General features: G+C 41.3%; 1 protein-coding gene across 2 annotated transcripts in view; it reads right to left on the bottom strand.

Annotated features, from left to right (window-relative positions):
* Positions 1-5,751: 5,751 nt before the first annotated feature.
* pam (peptidylglycine alpha-amidating monooxygenase) overlaps positions 5,752-20,129 on the bottom strand; it is a 55,015-nt gene continuing 40,637 nt past the window's right edge. For both annotated transcript variants that reach the window (XM_054756647.1, XM_054756648.1), the window contains 9 exons: positions 18,158-18,230; positions 17,742-17,952; positions 15,600-15,803; positions 14,991-15,115; positions 13,339-13,435; positions 13,185-13,235; positions 11,294-11,518; positions 9,725-9,787; positions 5,752-6,989 (listed from right to left, as the gene is read on the bottom strand). In XM_054756647.1, coding sequence (XP_054612622.1) covers positions 6,808-6,989; positions 9,725-9,787; positions 11,294-11,518; positions 13,185-13,235; positions 13,339-13,435; positions 14,991-15,115; positions 15,600-15,803; positions 17,742-17,952; positions 18,158-18,230 — 1,231 coding nt within the window. In that variant the 3' untranslated portion in view covers positions 5,752-6,807. The remainder of the gene's footprint in view (positions 6,990-9,724; positions 9,788-11,293; positions 11,519-13,184; positions 13,236-13,338; positions 13,436-14,990; positions 15,116-15,599; positions 15,804-17,741; positions 17,953-18,157; positions 18,231-20,129) is intronic.

The following is a 20,129-nucleotide window of genomic DNA, read 5'->3' as shown; positions in this document are numbered from 1 at the left end:
TCACAGTTTTTACATATGTTATGGAAATACAAATAAAAAGGCAGTTTTGTGGCCCCAAGCAGTAAAAACTAGTAATGGGAAAATGAAGCTTCATGAAGCACTTGTGATATTTAAAAAAAAATTCCACGGCATCTTTAAACCAAGAGTGCCATATAGAGGAGTAAAAAATGTCACAAGTGCTTATGAAGCTTCATTTGTCCATTCATCACTCGTAAAAAACATCAGGTTTACTTATTTTCAAAGAAGGAATATGTTTAACACTAACGCCCAATGTAACAAATATGTAACAACACAGATCTTTGGGAATAAAAAGTGTTATTCAGAAAAAAACTTTAGAAATGTGTTCTATGTGGTCCACTTGGTCTGTGGTATAGCCCGGATAATTTTCCTTTAAGGATAAATGGGTCTGGGTTCTTATGGGTTAAGCTAGCACTAAACTAGCATGGATGAAATGATTCTTTTTGTACCGTTTATAAATGTCATGGTTTTTACAAGCAATACTAGCAGCTCTCGTGCCAACAGAGTGAATATACTGTTGAAGGTTGGACGCACGGAATGCAGGGCTCGATGGCGAAATGCAGAGCAAGTCTTTAATAAAGCTCAAGCAGGTACAGGTACTTACAAGCAAGGGAGGTCAAAAGGCTAGCGAGATGTGTAAAAAGGCACCTTGAGTAGAAACCCAAACCGATAAGCACACGATATAATGCAGCATGAAACACAGGACGTCTAGATGACAGCATGGAATGGAAAACAATGAACCGTACATGCACGAGACATAGAACAGGAAATCGATCATAGACATGAAGTCTGGTTATTTATTTTTCACTGAGGTTATATACTTAATGAGTTCAAATAAAGTCGTGGACGCAAACGTGTGTAGCAGGTTACATAATGACAAGTTGAATAATTGTAAAATAATTGCAGTAGACTATCAACATACTCGTTAGCTGCCGCCCTATTTACCAGAGTAAACAACCTATTCTCACCAGAACTCTAGAGGTGCTTATCAGAAAGAGGCCCCTCCGATGAATTTGCTATCTTCATGCTGGACTGAAATTTGCTGCAGACCACATGGACAAGGCAAAGATTTTATGTCCTGATGAGACATAGGATGAGCTATCCAATAAGTATGTCAAGCATGGCGGTGGAAAGCATCATGATGTGGGGCTGTTTTAGCTGATGGAATCGTGACGGAGGGGGACGACCTTTAAAATCTTCAAATCAGAATTTGTACACAAATGAATGGTTCAACAGGACAATGATCCCAAACATATGAAACTGGTTTTAAGGCAGGCTAACATTAAGCTTCTGAGATGACTTTCTCAAAGACCCAAACTCAACCCTGTAGAACATTTATGGACCATAAGCTCTGTGCCAGGAAACAAAACAAATGAAGTGAACCTTACCTGTTCTGCTGAGAGGAGTGCTCAGAAATCCAGCCAGAATTATGCCAGCAGCTTGCAGATAGCTCCAAAAATTGTCTGTTTAAGGTAAAACTTGCTGAAGAATTTTATCCAAGGTTCAACTGTAAAAACTGCAAAAAAACACCTTTTTTTTCTTTTAAATTTCTTCTTCGTTTCTTCTAAAATGCTGGCACTTGCAACTTTCTTTGGCTCCATTTTGGGTTATTTTGGAGCCAAGAACCACCACTGAATTCAACAAATAAGTCATGGCAAAACAGGAAGGTGGTGTCCATGTTGATCTCGCTGCCACATTGTGTCTCTGGCAACAATCACGTCTTTGCTGATGGTAAACGTAACCTTAAATGTTCATTTAACCCTTTCATTCAAACATGAAACAGCATGATTTATTCATGAATATACTGATGATACTTGGTTCCACTTGAACCACGGGTCTCAAGAGATGGTGAGCCTGGCCCATCTTCAGTGATCTCACAGATGTGGACAAATACACACTCCAACATCTTGAATTGATGTCATGTTTTTTAATGTGTTTTACTTGTATTTGTATTATACTACACCACACACAGGCACACAAGGGGAGATGAGGTGGGTTCAGTGCCTTGCTCAATGGCCCCTCGACAGAATTCTGGAAGGAGATTGCATCTAATTCAACAACTGCTGTATTTTGCAGACTATAAGTTGCATTTTTTCATAGTTTGGTTGGTCCTGCCACTTATAGTCACATGCGACCATTCATGTTCTGTGCCGCAATGTCGTGGGGGTATGCTGGAGCCAGCCCAGCTAACTTTGGGCAAGAGGCGGGGTACACCATGACCTGGTCGCCAGTCAATCGCAGGTCACATATAGACAAACAACCATTCACACCCATACCTATGGACAATTTAGAGTCATCAATCCAACGGACAGTCGAACCCAGATCTTTCAGATCACTTGTCTCTGTGGCCAACGTGCTAAACGCTAGGCAACCGTGCAGCCCTTAGATACAACTAATATATCAAAATACATGTAACTTCAAAGAAGTGAACGTTACCAGCCACGAGACGGCTCCCTCGGCTTGTGACAACAGTGATGTGGAATCAGATCGGGAGCTTGGTGAACTTGCTTAGTGGTAGCTTGATTAATTTTGATTCTTATAAAACTAAAGTTAAATTTTTTATATTCAAACTTTTTTAAGGTATGTTGAATGAGAAATTTTGCCTTGGCATGTTTCGGCTATCATCTGCCCTCTTCTTCAGAAGGGTCAGCTGGCCACTGTGATGTGGCGCTTATCAGCTGCACTTCCACGGCATGGCCAACCGGTTTGGCGTTGCTTAGCGGTAACTTGTTGTCATTTAGCCTATGCAGCTTCCCAGGCATTTTCTTTATGCTACTGTGTAGCTGAATTATGTTCCGTACCACATTCCAGGTCAGTACTAGGTCTTGAATTTGTGAAATAAATGTCAAAATATTTGTCCAGCACAACTAACGTATTTTTTCCTATTCATGACACATGCTTTGACTGATGCGACTTATAGTCCAGAGCGACTTCTGGCATGGAAATATGTTAGCTGCTTTTTGTCTCTAACTTTAGGAACATTCCAGAAGTGCAGCTGTTTAGTTGCAAAGGGTAGTTATCATCCCCATTGTTATTGAATTTACCTGTTCTTATGAGAGCATTACTAATATAATATTACATTATAATAAATGTTTGAGTTCCCAATTGAAGAGCAGACATTCCCATTCAGTCGAAAATGATGTGACATCGAAAAACACCTACACACGACACAGGGATGCTTTGCAGACACTTTATTACACAAATAACATCGTTACTAAAATAGTACTTTTGCAGCAAAACCAGTGTGTGACAATAAATATCAGTTGACGCGTGAATGCAACATTCTATTTCTATGGCATGCTTGAATATTTATTAATTCACGTGCAAATGAAGCAACAAAGCAGAAGAACGCAAATGTCTGACAAACATGGATGGAATAACTTTCCTGTGTGTGGGTGTCCCTACGTTGTGTGGTAGCCATGAGAATGATGGGAGTGATATTCAGGAAGCCACTTTCTAAATATCACCTTCAATTTCATACCTGTGCTTTGTGGTGACGGATGCATTTCAACATTACGACAACATTTTCCATTCATCGTCATTCATTTCACATGGTACCAATATATATATGTGACAGCCTTTTCTTTGTTAGACAAACAACATATGCATATACTGTATAATATGACATAATATGGAGGATCAGCTCAGAAATATATATATATTTTCTTTATTGTTATTAATTACTTTGCTTTTGGTCTGCAACGTGCAAACCAGAACAGTTGTATCTCTGCTGAGTATACTGTATTCCTTGATACAGTGCTGGAGACTTGGCTGTTTAGTGAGTATTATTCATCGTTTACATTCCTGCAAAACAAAATTTGACTTATGTCGTGTTTCCACTGACAGCAAAGGAAGAAAAAATATTCAGTAAAATAGCAGCAATTTTCCTTTATCTATCCATTTTCTTCTGCTAATCTGGGTCTGGGTTGCAGGGGCAGCAGACTCGGTAGGGGAGGCCAGACTTCTCGGTCTCTGGCTACCTCTTGTAGTTCCACCGGGGGAACACCGAGCCAGGCCAGCTGTGAGGCGTAATCCCTCCAGCGTGTCCTAAGTATACCAGGGGGCGTCCTCCTGGCTGTGCATACCCAGAACACCTCACCAGGGAGGCGTCCAGGAGGGATCCAGACCAGATGCCCGAGCCATCTCAACTGGCTCCTCTCGATGTGAGCAGCGGCTCTACTCTGAGCTCATCCCGGATGACCGAGCTTCTCTCCCTGTCTCTTAGCATAGGGATGAGTCCAGCCATCCTACTGATGGCTGGACTCATATCTTTCGGTGACTACCCAAAGGTCAGTACCATAGGTGAGGGTGGGAACATAAAGATTCCTCAAAAAAATCGAGAGCTTTGCCTTTTGAAACTGCTCTCTTTTCACCACAATGGTTTGGTACAGTGACTGCATTTCTGCAGATGCTGCACCGATCCGCATATGGATTTCAGGCTCTAGCCTTCCCTCACTCGTGAACAAGACCCTGAGATACTTGAACTGCTCTACCTGGGGCAGGACTTCACTCCCAACCCGGAGGGTGCAATCCACCCTTTTCCATGAGAACCATGGCTTCAGATTTGGAGGTGCTGAGTCTCATCCCAGAAGCTTCACACTCAGCTGCAAACCGCCTCAATAAATGATAAAGATCAAAGGCCCTCAGGACCACATCATCTGCAAATAGCAGAGGTGAGATCCTAAGGCCCCCAACCTGAACACCCTCAAAACCTTGGATGCGCCTAGAAATTCTGTCCATAAAAGTTCTGCACAGAATCGGTGACAAAGGGCAGCCTTGGCGGAGGACTTTCACCGGGAACAGGCTTGACTTACTGCTGGCAATGCAAACCAGGCTTCTGCTCCGGTTGTACAAGGACTGAATGGCACGGAATAACGTGTCACCACGAGCACAGTCGAATGCCTTTTCCAAGTCCACAAAGCACATGTGAACTGATTGGGAAAACTGCCAAGTACCCTCCAGTACCCTTGCAAGGGCGTATAGCTGATCCAGTGTTCTGCAACCAGGACAAAAACCACATTGCGCCTCCTGTAGCCGAGGTTCGACTAACAGTCATACCCTTCTCTCCAGCATATGGAATCGACTTTCCCAGGAAGGCTGAGGAGTGTGATCGGCCTGTAGTTGGAACACACCCTCCGGTCAACCTTCTTGAAAAGGGGGACCGCCACTCCGTCTGCCAATACCAGTGATGGACATGTCCGTGTTCGTGTCCTCAGAATCTGCTCCCTCTACGGAAGGTATGTCAGTGGAATTGAGAAGGGCTTTGGTTGAGGTTAGCAGGCTTCTGTCTAGAACCTCTTCGACACCAACTGAAAATCTTCTCCCACACCTGAGTTTTTGCCTTGACCACCGGCGAAGCCGCATGGCGCTTGGCCTGCTAGTACCTGTCAGCTGCTTCAGGAGTCCCACAAGCCATCCATACTTGGTAAGACTCCTCCTTCAGCTGGATGGCAGCCTTAAACTCTCAATTTCAATTTTCCTCTCATTTAATAATGGCAGATGATGAAAAAAGGCAACAAAAAACCCCACAATAAAGGCACAAAATTGAAACATATACGTGAATCTGAATAATATGAATGTGAGTAACTGATACATGGACCAAAGATGAAGTAATACCATGTGTGTCATTTTGCTACATGGAAGAATGCACTTAAATTAGGGCAAAATCACAACTCATCGAAATCACATTTCTATATTTCATTCCGTTTACGAGTCCAAATCTACGGTGGTTGGGAAATATAAAAGAACTTTAACAAACCAAAACACCAGCATTTCATAAAACAAATTAACCAATGGCAAAACAAATGAGCATTTCAGGAACCATGAAAAAAAACCAGAAACAAATTACAATCACACAAAGTGGAAAGGGAATATACCAAATCTCAGGTAGACAGCAATGGAGGCCAATAACGCTGCATTTTGTGTGTGTGTGTGTGTGTGTGTGTGTGTGTGTGTGTGTGTGCATGGTGTGTTGCTTAAAGGCATGAAATAGTTGAAAACAAGGCAATCAAACATCTTATGCATCAGATATAGTAAATGTAGCAGATGAAAATGATGCTTCTAACATGTCTATCTGAGTTGTTACACCAAGTCCGTCTGCATGAATACATTCTTGTATGTGTCCTTCGTTTTACTGCACTGTTTTTCCATGGGGTTACATTGTTAAATTTTCAGAAACAAGGCGAACACCACCCTTACCTAAAAAATGTGCATTGCTTTGCCTAGACACCAGCGTAGATGTTCCTCCGGTTTTAATCCGAGCGTAACGTAAACAGCCCACGCATATACGTAACACATAAATAAATACAACTTAAATGCTCATTTGTTTCGCCTTTTGTGAATGTGATTTCTGAAATATTAATTTGTTTTCTGAAATGTCAGCATTTCACGGTTTAAGTATTTTGCACTTCCCAGCCAAAGGAAATGTCCCAAAATGTTATCAGTTCCTGTAAATCCCTTCCGCTTTGGGTAACTGTAATGTGCTTTGCTGTTTGTTAAAATGTTTTGCACTTCTTGGCCACTGTACAAATCTCATTAAAAACATTTCAGTTCCCAAAGTCTAAAAAGTGAAATAAAAGTTCAGCAGAATCTGCAATGAAATGGTGACACCAGCGTTGTGTTATCTTCATCCTCATGGGCAAATGAAGGTGAAATCAATCGGCTGAGTAAAAACATTTTCTGTACAGTCCATACTTAAATATGTCCACAATAAGATTGGCAGCTAACACAACAGTTACACCATGATGACTGACCGTGAAAGCAGAAGCTTGCTGATTGGTTGCGTGTGTCTTAGGAGGAGGGTGGAGGCAGAGATGGGAGAGCGGAGTATTCCTCATTCTCCGACTCGCTGCTCTCTTGCTCGTTCCTTTCCTGGTCACTTCCGTCAGTGCTCAGCTGGTCGAAGCCCTGACGACTGTAACCCTTACGGGAAGCAAAGAAGTTTCCCAGGTTCAGGCTGCCAACTGCTTTACCTGAGCGGGGTGGAAGCAGGCATTACAAGTAACTAATATGTTGCCCACGTCAATCAAATACAGTAATCCCTTGTTTAATTAGTTTCAGACCCGACCGTGATGAGTAAATTTATAATAAATAAGGATTCCTTTTTTAGAAATTGAATATTTTGGTACTTTCAACATAGAAAACATGTTTATGACCTTCTAAATATGTTTTTTAACATTAGAGCCCTCTAGATATGAACACCACCCCTACCTGTACACTTGTATTACCAAATGGCATAATAGGAGAAAATAAGAAAATAATATAGACCAGGGGTCACCAACATTTTTCCATGTGAGAGCTACTTTTACAAAATGAAAATGGCCAAGAGCTACTAATTTTGGTAACATTTATTTTCAGAGCTTATTTTAAACCCAAACAAAGCAAATATGCTTGTTTTACCAGAACATGAACAAAATGCTGGTGTCCACAACTCACATTTTGTATTTCAGAATGCATTTCTTTCTACTGTTCTTTCATTATTAACTGAAAACCTGAATGAAAAGCAGGCTTGCGGGCACCTCATGTGGTCGTGGGGGGCTACCTTACTTTGTATTTGTGTTTCCTGTTTTGGCACCATGTTCAGGAGTGGGAGTGCAAATGAGCCTTAATGTTATATGGTATTTACTGCAAGTACAGGATGATGTAAATCAGTAGAGAGAGTATCGGGAAAGCATTTTTCCACACTTTAAGTTACAGCCTTATTCCAAAGTGGAATGAATGATGTTTCCCCTCATGATTCTACACGCAACACCCCATAAGACAACATAAAAAAAGTTCATTGCAGATGTATTAACATAAGCATTCCCAGCCTTTGTTCAATGCTTTGTTGATGCACCTTTGGCAGCAATTCCAGTCTTCTGCAATATGATACCACAAGGTATTTTTGGGCGCTCTTTGCAGCCCCTCTCAAGCGCGCATCATGTTGGACGGGAAGCATTGGTGTACATTTTGACATTTCTCCACAGATGTTCAATGGGATTCAGGTCCGGGCCCTGGCTGGTCCACTAAAGGACATTTCCAGAGTTGTCCTGAAGACACTCCTTTGAGATCTTTGTTGTGTGCTTCAGCTAGTTATCCTGCCGAAAGACAAAGCGTCGCTTTGGAGTAGGTTTTCATGCAGGATGTTTCTGAACATTGCTGCATTCAGTTTCTATCCTGACTAGTCTCCCAGCTCCTGAAGAACACCCCCACACCACCACTATGCTTCACTGTTGGGATGCCAATGGCCAGGTGATGAATGGTGACTGCTTTCCTCCAAACATGACGCCTGCCATTCATGCCAAAGACTTCAATCTTTGTCTCATCAGACCTGATAATTTAGTTTCTCAATACTCCGAAGAATGTTAGGTTAATTGGCGACTCTAAATTGTCCATAGGTATGAATGTGAGTGTGAATGATTGTTTGTCTATTTGTGCCCTGCGATTGGCTGGCGACCAGTCCAGGGTGTACCCCGCCTGTCGCCCGAAGTCAGCTGGGATAGGCTCCAGCATGCCCCCGCGACCCTAAAGAGGAAGAAGCGGTATAGAAAATGGATGGATGGATGGAATACTCCGAAGAGTCCTTCAGTTGTCTTTTGGTAAACTTCAGGTGGGTTGCCATGTGTCTTTTACTAAGGAGTGCCTTCCGTCTGGCCACTCTGCCATACAGACCTGATTGATGGTTTGCTACAGAGATGCTTGACCCTTTGGAAGCTTCTCCTCTTCACAGAGGAATGCTGGAGCTCCATCAGACTGACCATCAGGTTCTTGTTCACCTCCCTTGACCTTTCTCCCTTGATTGCTCAGTTTAGATGTCAAGTTCTAGGAACAGTACTGGTGGTTCTGAAATTCTATTTATGCACGATGGAGACACTGTGGTCATTGGGACCTTCAAAGCAGCAGAAATTCTTCTGTAACCTTCCCCAGATTTGGGAGAAATGACCCCAATGAAGTTGCAGAAGCGGGGAGAGCTGGATGCAATAAAGTTTGAGACGAGTATCCGATATGGATAATGCATTTTTGCCGAGTACAAGCATGAAACGAGTACAGCTCTTCATTATCCGTAATTGTGATGAAGGAAAATCAATGTCATTTTCGGACTTAAAATAATAAATTGGGTTTAAATCATAATTTAAGCCCAACCCATTTCCGGTTCAACTACGCCCACTTCCGGTGTATTCCCCCGTCCACTCAGAGTACAGATACGGATACAGATCTTTTAGATGGGTGAACAGATACAGATACAGTGTACAGTGGTGTACTCATGCATTCCTATGCAGAAGCATCTTAAGGATGATCAGTGGAAAGAGGATGCACATGATCTCAATTTTCATCTTCATGGCGAAGGCTGCAAATACCTATGTAGATGCAAAGGCTGTGAATATTTATGTACATGCAGTACATACAAAGGCAGTACTGTAAATACTTATGTACTTGCAAAGGCTGTAAACATGTGAGTGCTTCCTCTCAGGGCATGTAATGGATAGCAACAGGACTGTTCAGGTTGTCTTAGAAGTTGCAAAGTGGATTCAATGCCCTGAGAGTACAATGACCTGGATGAGAACATTCAGGAAACGTTTAAGCAAACTTGTTCCATGTTGTCATGATGGGGTGTTGTGTGTAGAATTGATTTTGTAAATACAGCCCAGAATGTTTCACTTCCTCCTAAGTTGTGATGAGATCCCGCCGAAGGTCAAGACGTGCATGAAATATTATAGAAATACATTACCTCGGATTTTTTCCAAGATCCCTCCAACAGAGCTTGGTTCCATCTTCACATCTTCTCGTCGGTCTGCAAACAGACAATAGGCAACATATTTGAGTGAAAGAAACGGCAAAGAAGAAGAGGCTGTATTGTAATATGCATGCCCACTGCTTCTTTACAGTATGTATACGTATTACTAACATGCTGTACATACAGTATACTTACAGTATATGCACTGTATACATTTGTAAGTATGTGTGAAATAGCGTGATATTTTCATTTTAAATACTATTTTTCTTATCGGATGCAGTGGTGACTCAACCCAACATGATTCAACCGTTATTGTAAATTCTATTTCTAGTTTACAAACTTGCTGAACCTCCATCTGTCCCAGTCATCATAGCACGAGCATGAGAGCACATCTGGCAGTACATAGCTAGTAGATCATAGCAAAAAATGACTTTAACAATTGCTTGTAAACTTCAAAAAGCTTTCATGACAATTTGACCCTGAAACAGATGAAGTCAAGGTCATTTCTCATCTGATGCAAACCATTAAAGCTTTGCTAATTTCTATCGCAGTTTCACTGACAACTTAGGGTTGCAGAAAGCACACATCCACTAATGTACCGTTTACATGGACCTCAGACGCCAGCATGTCTTTTGAAAGCTTCAAATATTTGTTTACTTCCGCTCCTGTTCTTGTCCACCTGTGTCCTCTCAATTTTTTGTCAAGGTCGATTCTTCAGAATCCGGTATCATGGCGGTCCTTTCCGGGCGTTCCACCTCTGACCAGAAGCTACACCCCTGCGCCGCCTTCTTCCACTGCCTGACACCAGTGAAGCACAAGTACGATATTGGCAATAGAGAACTTCTTGCTGTTGTTTTGGCCCTGCAGGAGTGGAGGCACTAGCTGGAGGGCTCGGAGGTGCCTTTCGTTATTTTATTTTATTTTTGGCCTTTTGTCATTTACACCGACCACAAAAACCTGGCCTAAATCGCCCAATGTCTCAACCTCACAGAGGCACGATGTCCGCTATTTATCACGCGATTCACCCTGACCTGACTGGCCTCTCAGAACGGTAAGGCGGATGCCTTGTCTGGACTTTTTTTCTCCCCCTCAGAAGATGTTCATAAGGAGACCATTATCCCTCAGGCCCAGGTGGTGGGGCCTTGCAGTGGGACATTGAAAGTCAGGTGGCGGAAGCCCTCAAGGACCGTATTGAGAAAGTCATAAACAGGTTTTCTGTGCTCTATACGAAAATACCAAATATTTATTATTTATTAATATTGAATCCTACTTTGCGGAAATTCACTTATCGCAGTGAACAAGGGACGACTGAACTTCTCATCCACCGTCCCGTAGTTGTGAACTACTCTTTTGGACTGTAAACTACTACCCAGTGGATCCCGGCCTCCTCCTGCCATGCGTTGGGAGTTCCTATTATTTTGGACTGTTCCATAGTGTGTTCTTTTGCCACATCTTGTGTTTAACCTTACTTGGAATACTGCAATAAATAATTTAACTTTGGTGCAACCCTCTTGTCTCTGTATCTGGGTGCCACAAAAGAAAAGAATATAAGTGGATGCTTACGGTTTTTCCTCCAGCAGAAGAAGACTCCTATGGAGATGAGCAGCACAAGAGGGAGCAGCAGGAGCACTGAGATGAAGACTGGAAGGAGAGTTTGCTCTTTGTTCGACACTTTCTTTTTCTTCTCATCTTGCTGTGTCTGAAGGTGCTGAGGCTTCTTTTGGACTGCTGCTGTCTTAGACATGTTCTTCTCTGGCTTCACCTTGGTTTGGATAAATGTCTCAATTTCTACACAGACACAAATGCAGTGATTAACAAGCTTTGCATATGCAATGAAAAAAAAAACATTAGGGTCCTGTTTTCCCAGGACTTCCTGGTTTCATGTCTTGTCCTGGCAACCCTGTTTTATGTTTTATAGAAAATGTCCTGGTTTTCATTGTTTTTTATTGGACCATTAAATAAAATCATATTATTTCAAATTTCTTTACTTTTATGTCAAGTGAGACTTACAGGCCAATTTTTCAAATACAGAAGAGAAATTATTTCTATCATTATTTTATTCCAGAGATTTTAAAGTTATTTTTGCACCACTGAATGTGATGCAATCTCTTAGTGCAATGTCCTCCTCGCCATACACACGAAGCCTTTCTATCGATTGTTAACATTGTATGCCACTCGGTGCAGCAGAAACACTCCATTCATGTCGGCATGGCTTGACAAGTTTCACTCTCTCTTCTTGTGGGCTCAGCTTCTAAAATCTATAGCTCATCCTCCGTATAGTCAGGTTCAGAAAGATACGATTCTGGATCCTCATTTGTCCAAAAGTAGTCTCTGTCGGTGTCTCACAAAGTCTGCCATGATTAGTAGTAACAAACAGACACACGCTCGACACGCCGCTGTTGTTGACGGAAGTAGCACTGGATGTGAAATCAGTGCGCCCAGGAAACAAGTTCGGGTAATACTTAAAATGATCAAAATACAGCAAAATGCTGTAAGTATTGCATGTTATCATGAATGAACCTGTTAGTGCATGGTCACAGCATGTACTGGATATAAAACGATAAAACGCTATTAGAGGTTTTTTAGAGGGCTTTATAGTCGAAATAGGTGTGTCCCGTGACATGCATTGTTAGCTCCCTCATGCTAACTGATTTTAGAATGCACAGAAAAGGGGAAAACGTGTGCTCATGTTTTACACAAGGATTGTGGATGATGAGCAAAATTTTCCCCAAAAATGCAGTTTTCTAAGGTTTCTTGCATAGCTGCACGCATGTTTGTAACATTGAAATATTTGAGAGTCGTTAATCTCCAGATTAATTCAATTTGCTGACTGCATGCAGTGTAATTATGAGTTTGTAGAGTTGCTCTAGCCTGTGTCAGGCAGAGCACAACCATAAGAAGACACAAGAGTGAATGTTTTAGATGCTGGCGGGGCAAAATCAGGTATTACAGATTTTTGATTCAGAGACGGAGGAAAACATGCCAAACAGGAAGCATTAGGGGCCTACCGTCTGGCATTAAACATAAACCAATGAAACCTGTTCTGTTCCCATACAGGGGAGAGATTGAAGGCCTCAGGTATGTACCACCAATCTGCCCCCCTTCTCACACTAGCCAGTTGCTGCGTGGGCAGAGGTTAGTGTCTGATCACAAGAGCTGGAGTTGGAGTCAGAGCTGAAGGTCTATTTTGGTATGGCAGTATGAGGGATACGACTCACAAAGCACAGTGATATATTTCAAGAATGTACATCTTCATAATTTTGATTATCATATCGTACTAAACCCTGATTATGGCATACTGTTACACTTCCAGTAGTAACAATAGTGCTAAGATGACACCAGAAGTAAAATGTTACATGATAGTATAAATTTACTTTCATTTCTATGGGAAAATGTTTCATAATTTGTGTTCAATCTTCGAGGGTCCACCATACTTTAAAGAAAGAAAACTCACGTTCAAGTTCTTCAACTTCAATTCCAGCTTTCTTGACTGAACGATGTGCCTCTGGAATGCAAAAGAAATATAGGAAAGAAAAACAATTGAATTGTGAAGCTCGTTGCAGCATAGAGAATGTGTTGTAGAGACAAAACAAAACATTGTGGCTTACTCTCAGCGGTGAACTTGAAGACTGTGTTGCTGCCTGCGTCCCCTACGAAGATGCTGCCATTTTTGCTGACAGCAATATCATGAGGCATTTGAAACTCCTGAAAATACATCAAAACATACAAAATACATTTTACCCTGAATCACATTATCCTCTATGTCGTGTTTCCCACAGGACTGCAATCTAAGTGTGATAGTGGTGGGGTGAGGCAATAACGTCATCGTCGAATTTGCATGACTGGCCATGACGCAAATATGTTTAGAAATACAAATGAACTTTATTCTGTCATTTCTGTTACACTGTGTGGCCAACATGCTAGCCACTCGGCCACTGTGCGGATTGCAAACAAGCTTTTTCCTTCAATGGAACAAAGGAGCTTCAGGTTGTTCAGGGGTGTCAAACGGCAGCTGGCTATGTGGAGATGTTGCAGTGGGCCCTCGTCTGTATGGTAATGAGGTCATCTTCCCCACCTGGTACAACATTCCCACTAGCCTCCTAGAAACACTGGCATCAAGCATGCTGAAAGCAATTTGATGAACAAGAATGGTGCAGCTACTCATTACTGTCCTGTTTTGGACATTTTATTTCTATTATAGGTGGGCTTCAGGGTTTTCTTTGAGTTATGGTCTTTAAGTTTTGATCAGGTGATGAACAGCCTATTTCAGTTTAATGTTTGTAATAAATTTCTTACTCAAAAGATGTTTTGTCTCACTCCCATTCATTCTTTTTGCATTTTGAAGCTCTACTTAGAACCTCCCTTAAGATCCAACAGTGCAAAATGTTAATTTTTGCAATTTAAAAAAATTTCATCAGGAGTGTACATGACTGTATGGGCAAAACTGATATCTAATCAATTCCAACTGTTCATCATGTTTGGACAGCTTATCTTCTGTTTGACCTGGAATGTGGTCCAGTTTTTTTAGGGCCATCATCTTGCTCATATAATCACTGTTAAAGTGCCTCACTATCATCTCTTCAATTTCTATCATACATGTTGGATCGGTGCTGCATTGTTTGCAAGCCTCACATATTGCATCAAACCCCAGTGATGGGTAACGACAGGGGTGTATTTAGTCATTTGGGGGCCCAAAGCAAACCTACTCATTGGGGCTCTCCACATCCCTCTTTTTTTTTACATTTTGTACATTGTATAATTTAGATAGATAGATAGATAGATACACTGTATATCGGAAAGGATAGGACTGCTCTTCCCTGCTTTTGAAATCTGTTAGTTATCTGTCAGCTTAAGTTGTCCATGTTTATATGCCCCTCCAAAAACGATTTGAAATATGAATGCATCTTCCCATCTTCCGGAATCAATCTGCATATGTGCAGTGACATGGAATAGTCCATTGCATGAGAAGAGGGGCAGCGGTTGAAACGCTTATGAAAGATTACGCAATTTGATGTATGTACCTTAAATTGAAGGAAAAAATCAATAATCAGTTTTTATGAGACGTTTGGGAGCACCTGGAAATCTCAGGGCCCCGGTAATTGCCTGTGTTTGGCTACTGCTCAGTCTGCCCCTGGATAACAATGATCTTATAAAGGAGAAACATACATTTCTAGCAACATTATTTATGTGACTGTGTGTACTACAACAACATTTCTAAGAGACACACAAACATTTGTGAGGGTATAAATGTTTTTTTTACCCTTTTCTTTGGGATGAAGGTATCCACAATATCCTTAGTTGAATAGTTTATTGCAAAGCCACTTGGAGGAGGGGGGTGTCCATACAAAGATTGCCCATTCACTGCAAAGATGAGGCCATCTTCACCTAGACACACACGCACACACACACACACACACACACACGCGCAACAATGGAAATGTTTTCTCTAACTGTGTGACAAACAGTTTCTCGTCTGTATTATGCTTTCATCTGTAATATCTTTATGTTTTATGTTGCACTGTTGGCACTTGGCCCAGGTCGCTCTTTTTAATGTCAATGAATTTTTAACCTGGTTAAATAAAAAAGTACAATAAAATAAAAAAAGTAAATGTCATTACAGCAGTATCTATTTTTGGAGAATGTACTACTAGTAAAAATAGTCCCATTGCTAATAGTGTTTAATGACATGGGCCAGCAACGTAAAATAACATTCCATTTTGCTTGCTTTGTCACACTTTTGGTACGGACCCATATGTATTTTACTGTAAAATGACAATAAAAAGAAAAGCATGGAGGGACAGATGGAATGTGTTCATTGTCGAAGAGAAAGTGTAATTTCATCTTTGGCCAGCTTGGTGGATGAACTCACCTCCAACAGGAAGGAAGGCGATAGCATAGACGCTGCCGCCAAACTCCTCTTTCTTGATTTCCTTGACAAACTCTCCAGTTTGAGCTGTGAAGCACTGAATGCGTCCATTCTCTCGGTCAGCCACGCACAACTCGTTTCTCTCAGGGAGAAAGGCCAGGCTGTGGGGGATCCGAAAGGGTATACGCTTCCTCCTGTCTGATGAGCCTAAATGATAAAAGGATTGCCAATAATGTTATGGCCATATTCATGGTAACATGCTTATCTCCATTAAGGAGGTTATGTTAGACAATATATCAGGATGCTCTTGATGATGACATGATTGATGACATGAGTAGCCCATTGATGTGTCTTTTTCAGCAGTCTCAGCAAGTGCTAGGCCTTCCTTGTCATGTCCTGTTTTTGTCACACCGTGGCCAGTATTTCTGCCGCATTACCTTTATTTGGAATTCTTGGGGCGAAAATCCATTGGTTGAGCTTTCGTAAGGCTTTACATTGTGCTACCCTTGAATCCAGAAGACATTCTGGATCTGGATGGCATTCACGCAACATCTTTTCCTTTCAACATTTGAGATAATGAATATAGCCCTTAGCTTAGTATCTTATTTTCACAATACCAGTATGCCATGTTTTCCGCACTATAAGTTGCATCAGTCAAAAAATGCATCATGAAGAGGAAAAAAACATATGAAAGTGGCACTGGACTATACGAGGCATTTAGCTGTACTTATGGTGGAGCTACCATCTGAGCCAGCTGGCGCCTCTTTTTAAATTAAATTAAATTCACAAGAGATGAAGACCCTGCCAGATTTTAAAACCAAAACCAAAGCATTTTTGTATTCACAAATGAATGAAAATACATTAGAGTGAAATTAATCCATGTGTATTTAGTTAGTCAGTGGCTGACGCAGCAGCTACAGTCTCCAAGCTAGACATAATTAGTGCCCTAATGAAACAACACTGCTGTCTAAAATAGCACATTTCTCAAGCCACACCGGTATCATATCATTATAGTTGCACATTACTTACAGACACAGTCTCCAAGGCAGAAGCATATTAGAAAGTATTCTGAAACAACCACCCCCATAGTTTAACTTAAAGGCAGCAAATTAAGTTAATATATATATATATATATATATATATATATATGTATATATATATATATATATATATATATATATATATGTATATATATATATATATATATATATATATGTATATATTCAAACCTGTCTATAGCACAATCCATTTTGACAGTCCACCACTGATTTGTTTGTGCAAATTATGAAACATTTTCCCATACAAATGAAAGTAGTCAAACCTGTCTATAGCGGCCACTAAAGGGAAACGGCAAAAGTGGCCGCTATAGGCAGGTGGCCGTTATAGACAGGTTGGCGGCCATTTTGAATTTGTGCACGCACATATTAACATGTCTGTGCTTAGAAGCTTGTTGTGTTTGCAGATACATATAATTATACTGTTACATGTTGACCAGTAGAGGGCACTGTGGGACTGCGGATAAAAGTTGTAAAGAACTACTAGGTTAATAAAACGCTGTTAATAAAGCAATTAAAGTGCATCGGCGATGTGAGTCTCTCATTCCACACAACAAAAGGCATTACAGTATTGACCAGTGCACATTGTCTCACACCAGGAAATAAACGGTGTCACTGTCTGCAACAAGCTCCAAAGAAGACGGCTTTTTTTTTATGTCGAACAACTGACAGTTTGTGTGGATCTTGTGAATGATTGTGACTGAGCTACGACTCAGTAATTAAAAGTCTACACACGACGGCTTTATTGATTAAAAAATTAAACTTTTTCGTGCATGTAGCTTCTGCTTGAGGCGGCATTTTGGCCGCTATATGCGATCAGATATTGACCAAGGGATACAAAATGGGTGGCCGCTGGCCGCGTTAGACAGGTGACCGCTATATACAGGGTCTATAACACGCAAATTTTCCGCGGGGGCATTTTTCAGTGGCCGCTATAGGCAGGTGGCCGTTCTATACAGGTGGCCGCTAAGACAGGTTTGACTGTATATCAGTCGCAGGACAAACCATACTATGAAATGAAGTGTGACTTATACTCTGGAAAATACGGTACTGTGTGTGCGTGTGTGTGTATCTAGAGCAATGGTCCTACCAGCTCCCCACTCAGAAAGGTATTTGCCATCAGCAGAAAATTTCAGTATCCTGGCATTACAGTAGCCGTCAGACACAAAAATGTTCCCAGTTTGGTAGTCGACAGCCACATCGGTGGGCTGACAGAAGTGGTTGTGGTCACTTCCTGCTGCGAAAGGCTCGCCCAGTGACAGCAACGTTCTGTCATTGCCATCACTGCTCACTTTTAAAACCTGAGGAGCAAATGAAAGAGAATACTTAATAGCGCAGGCACATGTTAATTTGTGTGTTTTATTAATTTTTATAAATTCTTACTAATTAAAGTGACCAACAATTATACTACTACCCTTATTAATGTTTTATTCTATGACACTATTTAAAAAGAAGAAGAAAAAACTGTAATCAGCTGCTTAAGAATAAAGGGGGAATTGATCTTACCTGATGAAGAGCCACATCAGTTACCCAGTAGTTATTGTCCCTGTCTGTTGTTATTCCATGGGGTAAGTAAAACCTGCAAAATTAGAGGGAAAAAAGTAGCTATAACTCAGGATGTAATAGCTGAGTCATATGACCTGTTTACTGATATACTGACATCGTAATGACACTGCACACTTCTGCCTATACCAAGGACACAAGTGATTACATATACCTGCAGCAGGGCTTACATTAGCCGGAAAATGTCGAACTGAGCAAATATCTTAACAGTTCATTCACACACTGATGCCACAGCCCGAGGAGCTTGCTCAAGGATACAACAGCTATTACGATTCAACCCGCAAACTTCAGGTTGAGAGAGGACTACGCATTCTAGACTACCTCACAAACAGCGTGCAGCTGCATTTGACAGAAGCGTGCGATACAATGAATCATAATATCTTAATGAACTAATTAGAAGGGTAAGACATTAGTGGGGTGGTTTTGAACTACCAGGAGATAAGGTACTCAATCAACAGCAAGCAATTTGTGAAGAGAACACACATCTTGATGTCTAAATAGTCTGTGGTGTACCCCAGGGTTCCATCCTAGGTCCATAACTGCTTATCCTATACATAAACTACATACAATCATAGTAGAAATAGTAGAAAAGACACGGTAGAGATTGACAGCAGTGGTGTGCACCCAGGAAGCATCGCACTACCAGAAGCACTGACCTACATTTACAATTTAAATTCCAGTGTTTTTATGTTCCATGAAATTGTATTCATTTATTCCCAACAGTCTGGTGTTGGCTGCAGTGTTTCCAGCAGTGTAGTGTTAGATTTTCTTGTCCAATCAGATTTCAGCTTCTATGTGTTGCCATGTCAAATGTAATCTGCCCAGGGCCTTCAGAATCAGGAGTGATGGCCCATGTCATCAAAGACTTGTAGCAATGCGGCTGTTTTTTAACAAATCAGATTTCAGATTCGCCTCTTAGGGCGAGCTGGCCACAGTGACATCCGAATTTTTCCATTCTTTGGTTGATCAGAGCAAAACTTTTCAACAAGCCAAGTTACGCTAACATGGCTGACTGAGGAAGGTAAATGGACATCTTTGGTGAGTAGATGTATTTTATTCAAAAGGTTTTATATTTTTGTCATGTTATTAGATACATTTTGATTCTGAATTGCTCCAGGTGATGTTGTAGTGTAGATATTTGGAGTTCTTCAAAGAAACCATTCAATTTATGTTTGTCACATTTGGCTGTGTGCCAGCTTTAGCATTGGTGAAAATTAGCAGGCACATAAGTCAGGCATATCGGTGACAATGTATTCGAAGATATGAGGATTTACGTTTTTATTGATACTGTATTTGTATCGCAGCAACCCAGCAGTTACATATTGTGTAACAGTTCTCCCAACTCAGTGTAGTGGTTATACTGCTTGCTCTTAATATGGGCGACTGTGGTACGACACCCTGCCATGGAGAGTTTTTCATAATTTTTTTATGATAATGGCTCTCACAGTGTCTGCCGAAAAACATTCTGGCCGGTTAAGTCTGTGCTGAAGACCCAGATACCAAATGCGCCTCGTGCCACTGATTGACAGGGTACAAATGCTTAGGAGTCACAACAGATGGCAAAATGAGCTGGAAACCTCTCATTAAAAAGACAAAAATTGATAAGAAATACTGTACTTCAATACTGTCTAAAGCCTACGTCACAACAGGTCGTACGGGCTCCTACGGCCGGTCTACGTGCAAAAAACTCGACAAATGCACAGGAAATGAGTGTGACGTTCTGATTTTCAAGCCATAGACTGGCCGCAGAGGTTCTTTGTCATGTCAAACAAACTCTACTCACCTTTATGTTTTTTTTTCAGTTTGCACAAACCTACTCACTTTGTACATCGTCAGGTTTGGGCAAAATGGCAATGTTTTCTTACGTCACACCTGCGGACTCTGTATGTGTGTCGTGCGCCACACCTGCACCCCA

The sequence above is a fragment of the Dunckerocampus dactyliophorus genome, chromosome 17 (assembly GCF_027744805.1).
Source record: "Dunckerocampus dactyliophorus isolate RoL2022-P2 chromosome 17, RoL_Ddac_1.1, whole genome shotgun sequence".
NCBI classification, from domain to species: Eukaryota; Metazoa; Chordata; class Actinopteri; order Syngnathiformes; family Syngnathidae; genus Dunckerocampus; species Dunckerocampus dactyliophorus.
Note: the sequence above shows the minus strand (reverse complement) of the source record. Positions and strands in the feature narration are given on the sequence as shown.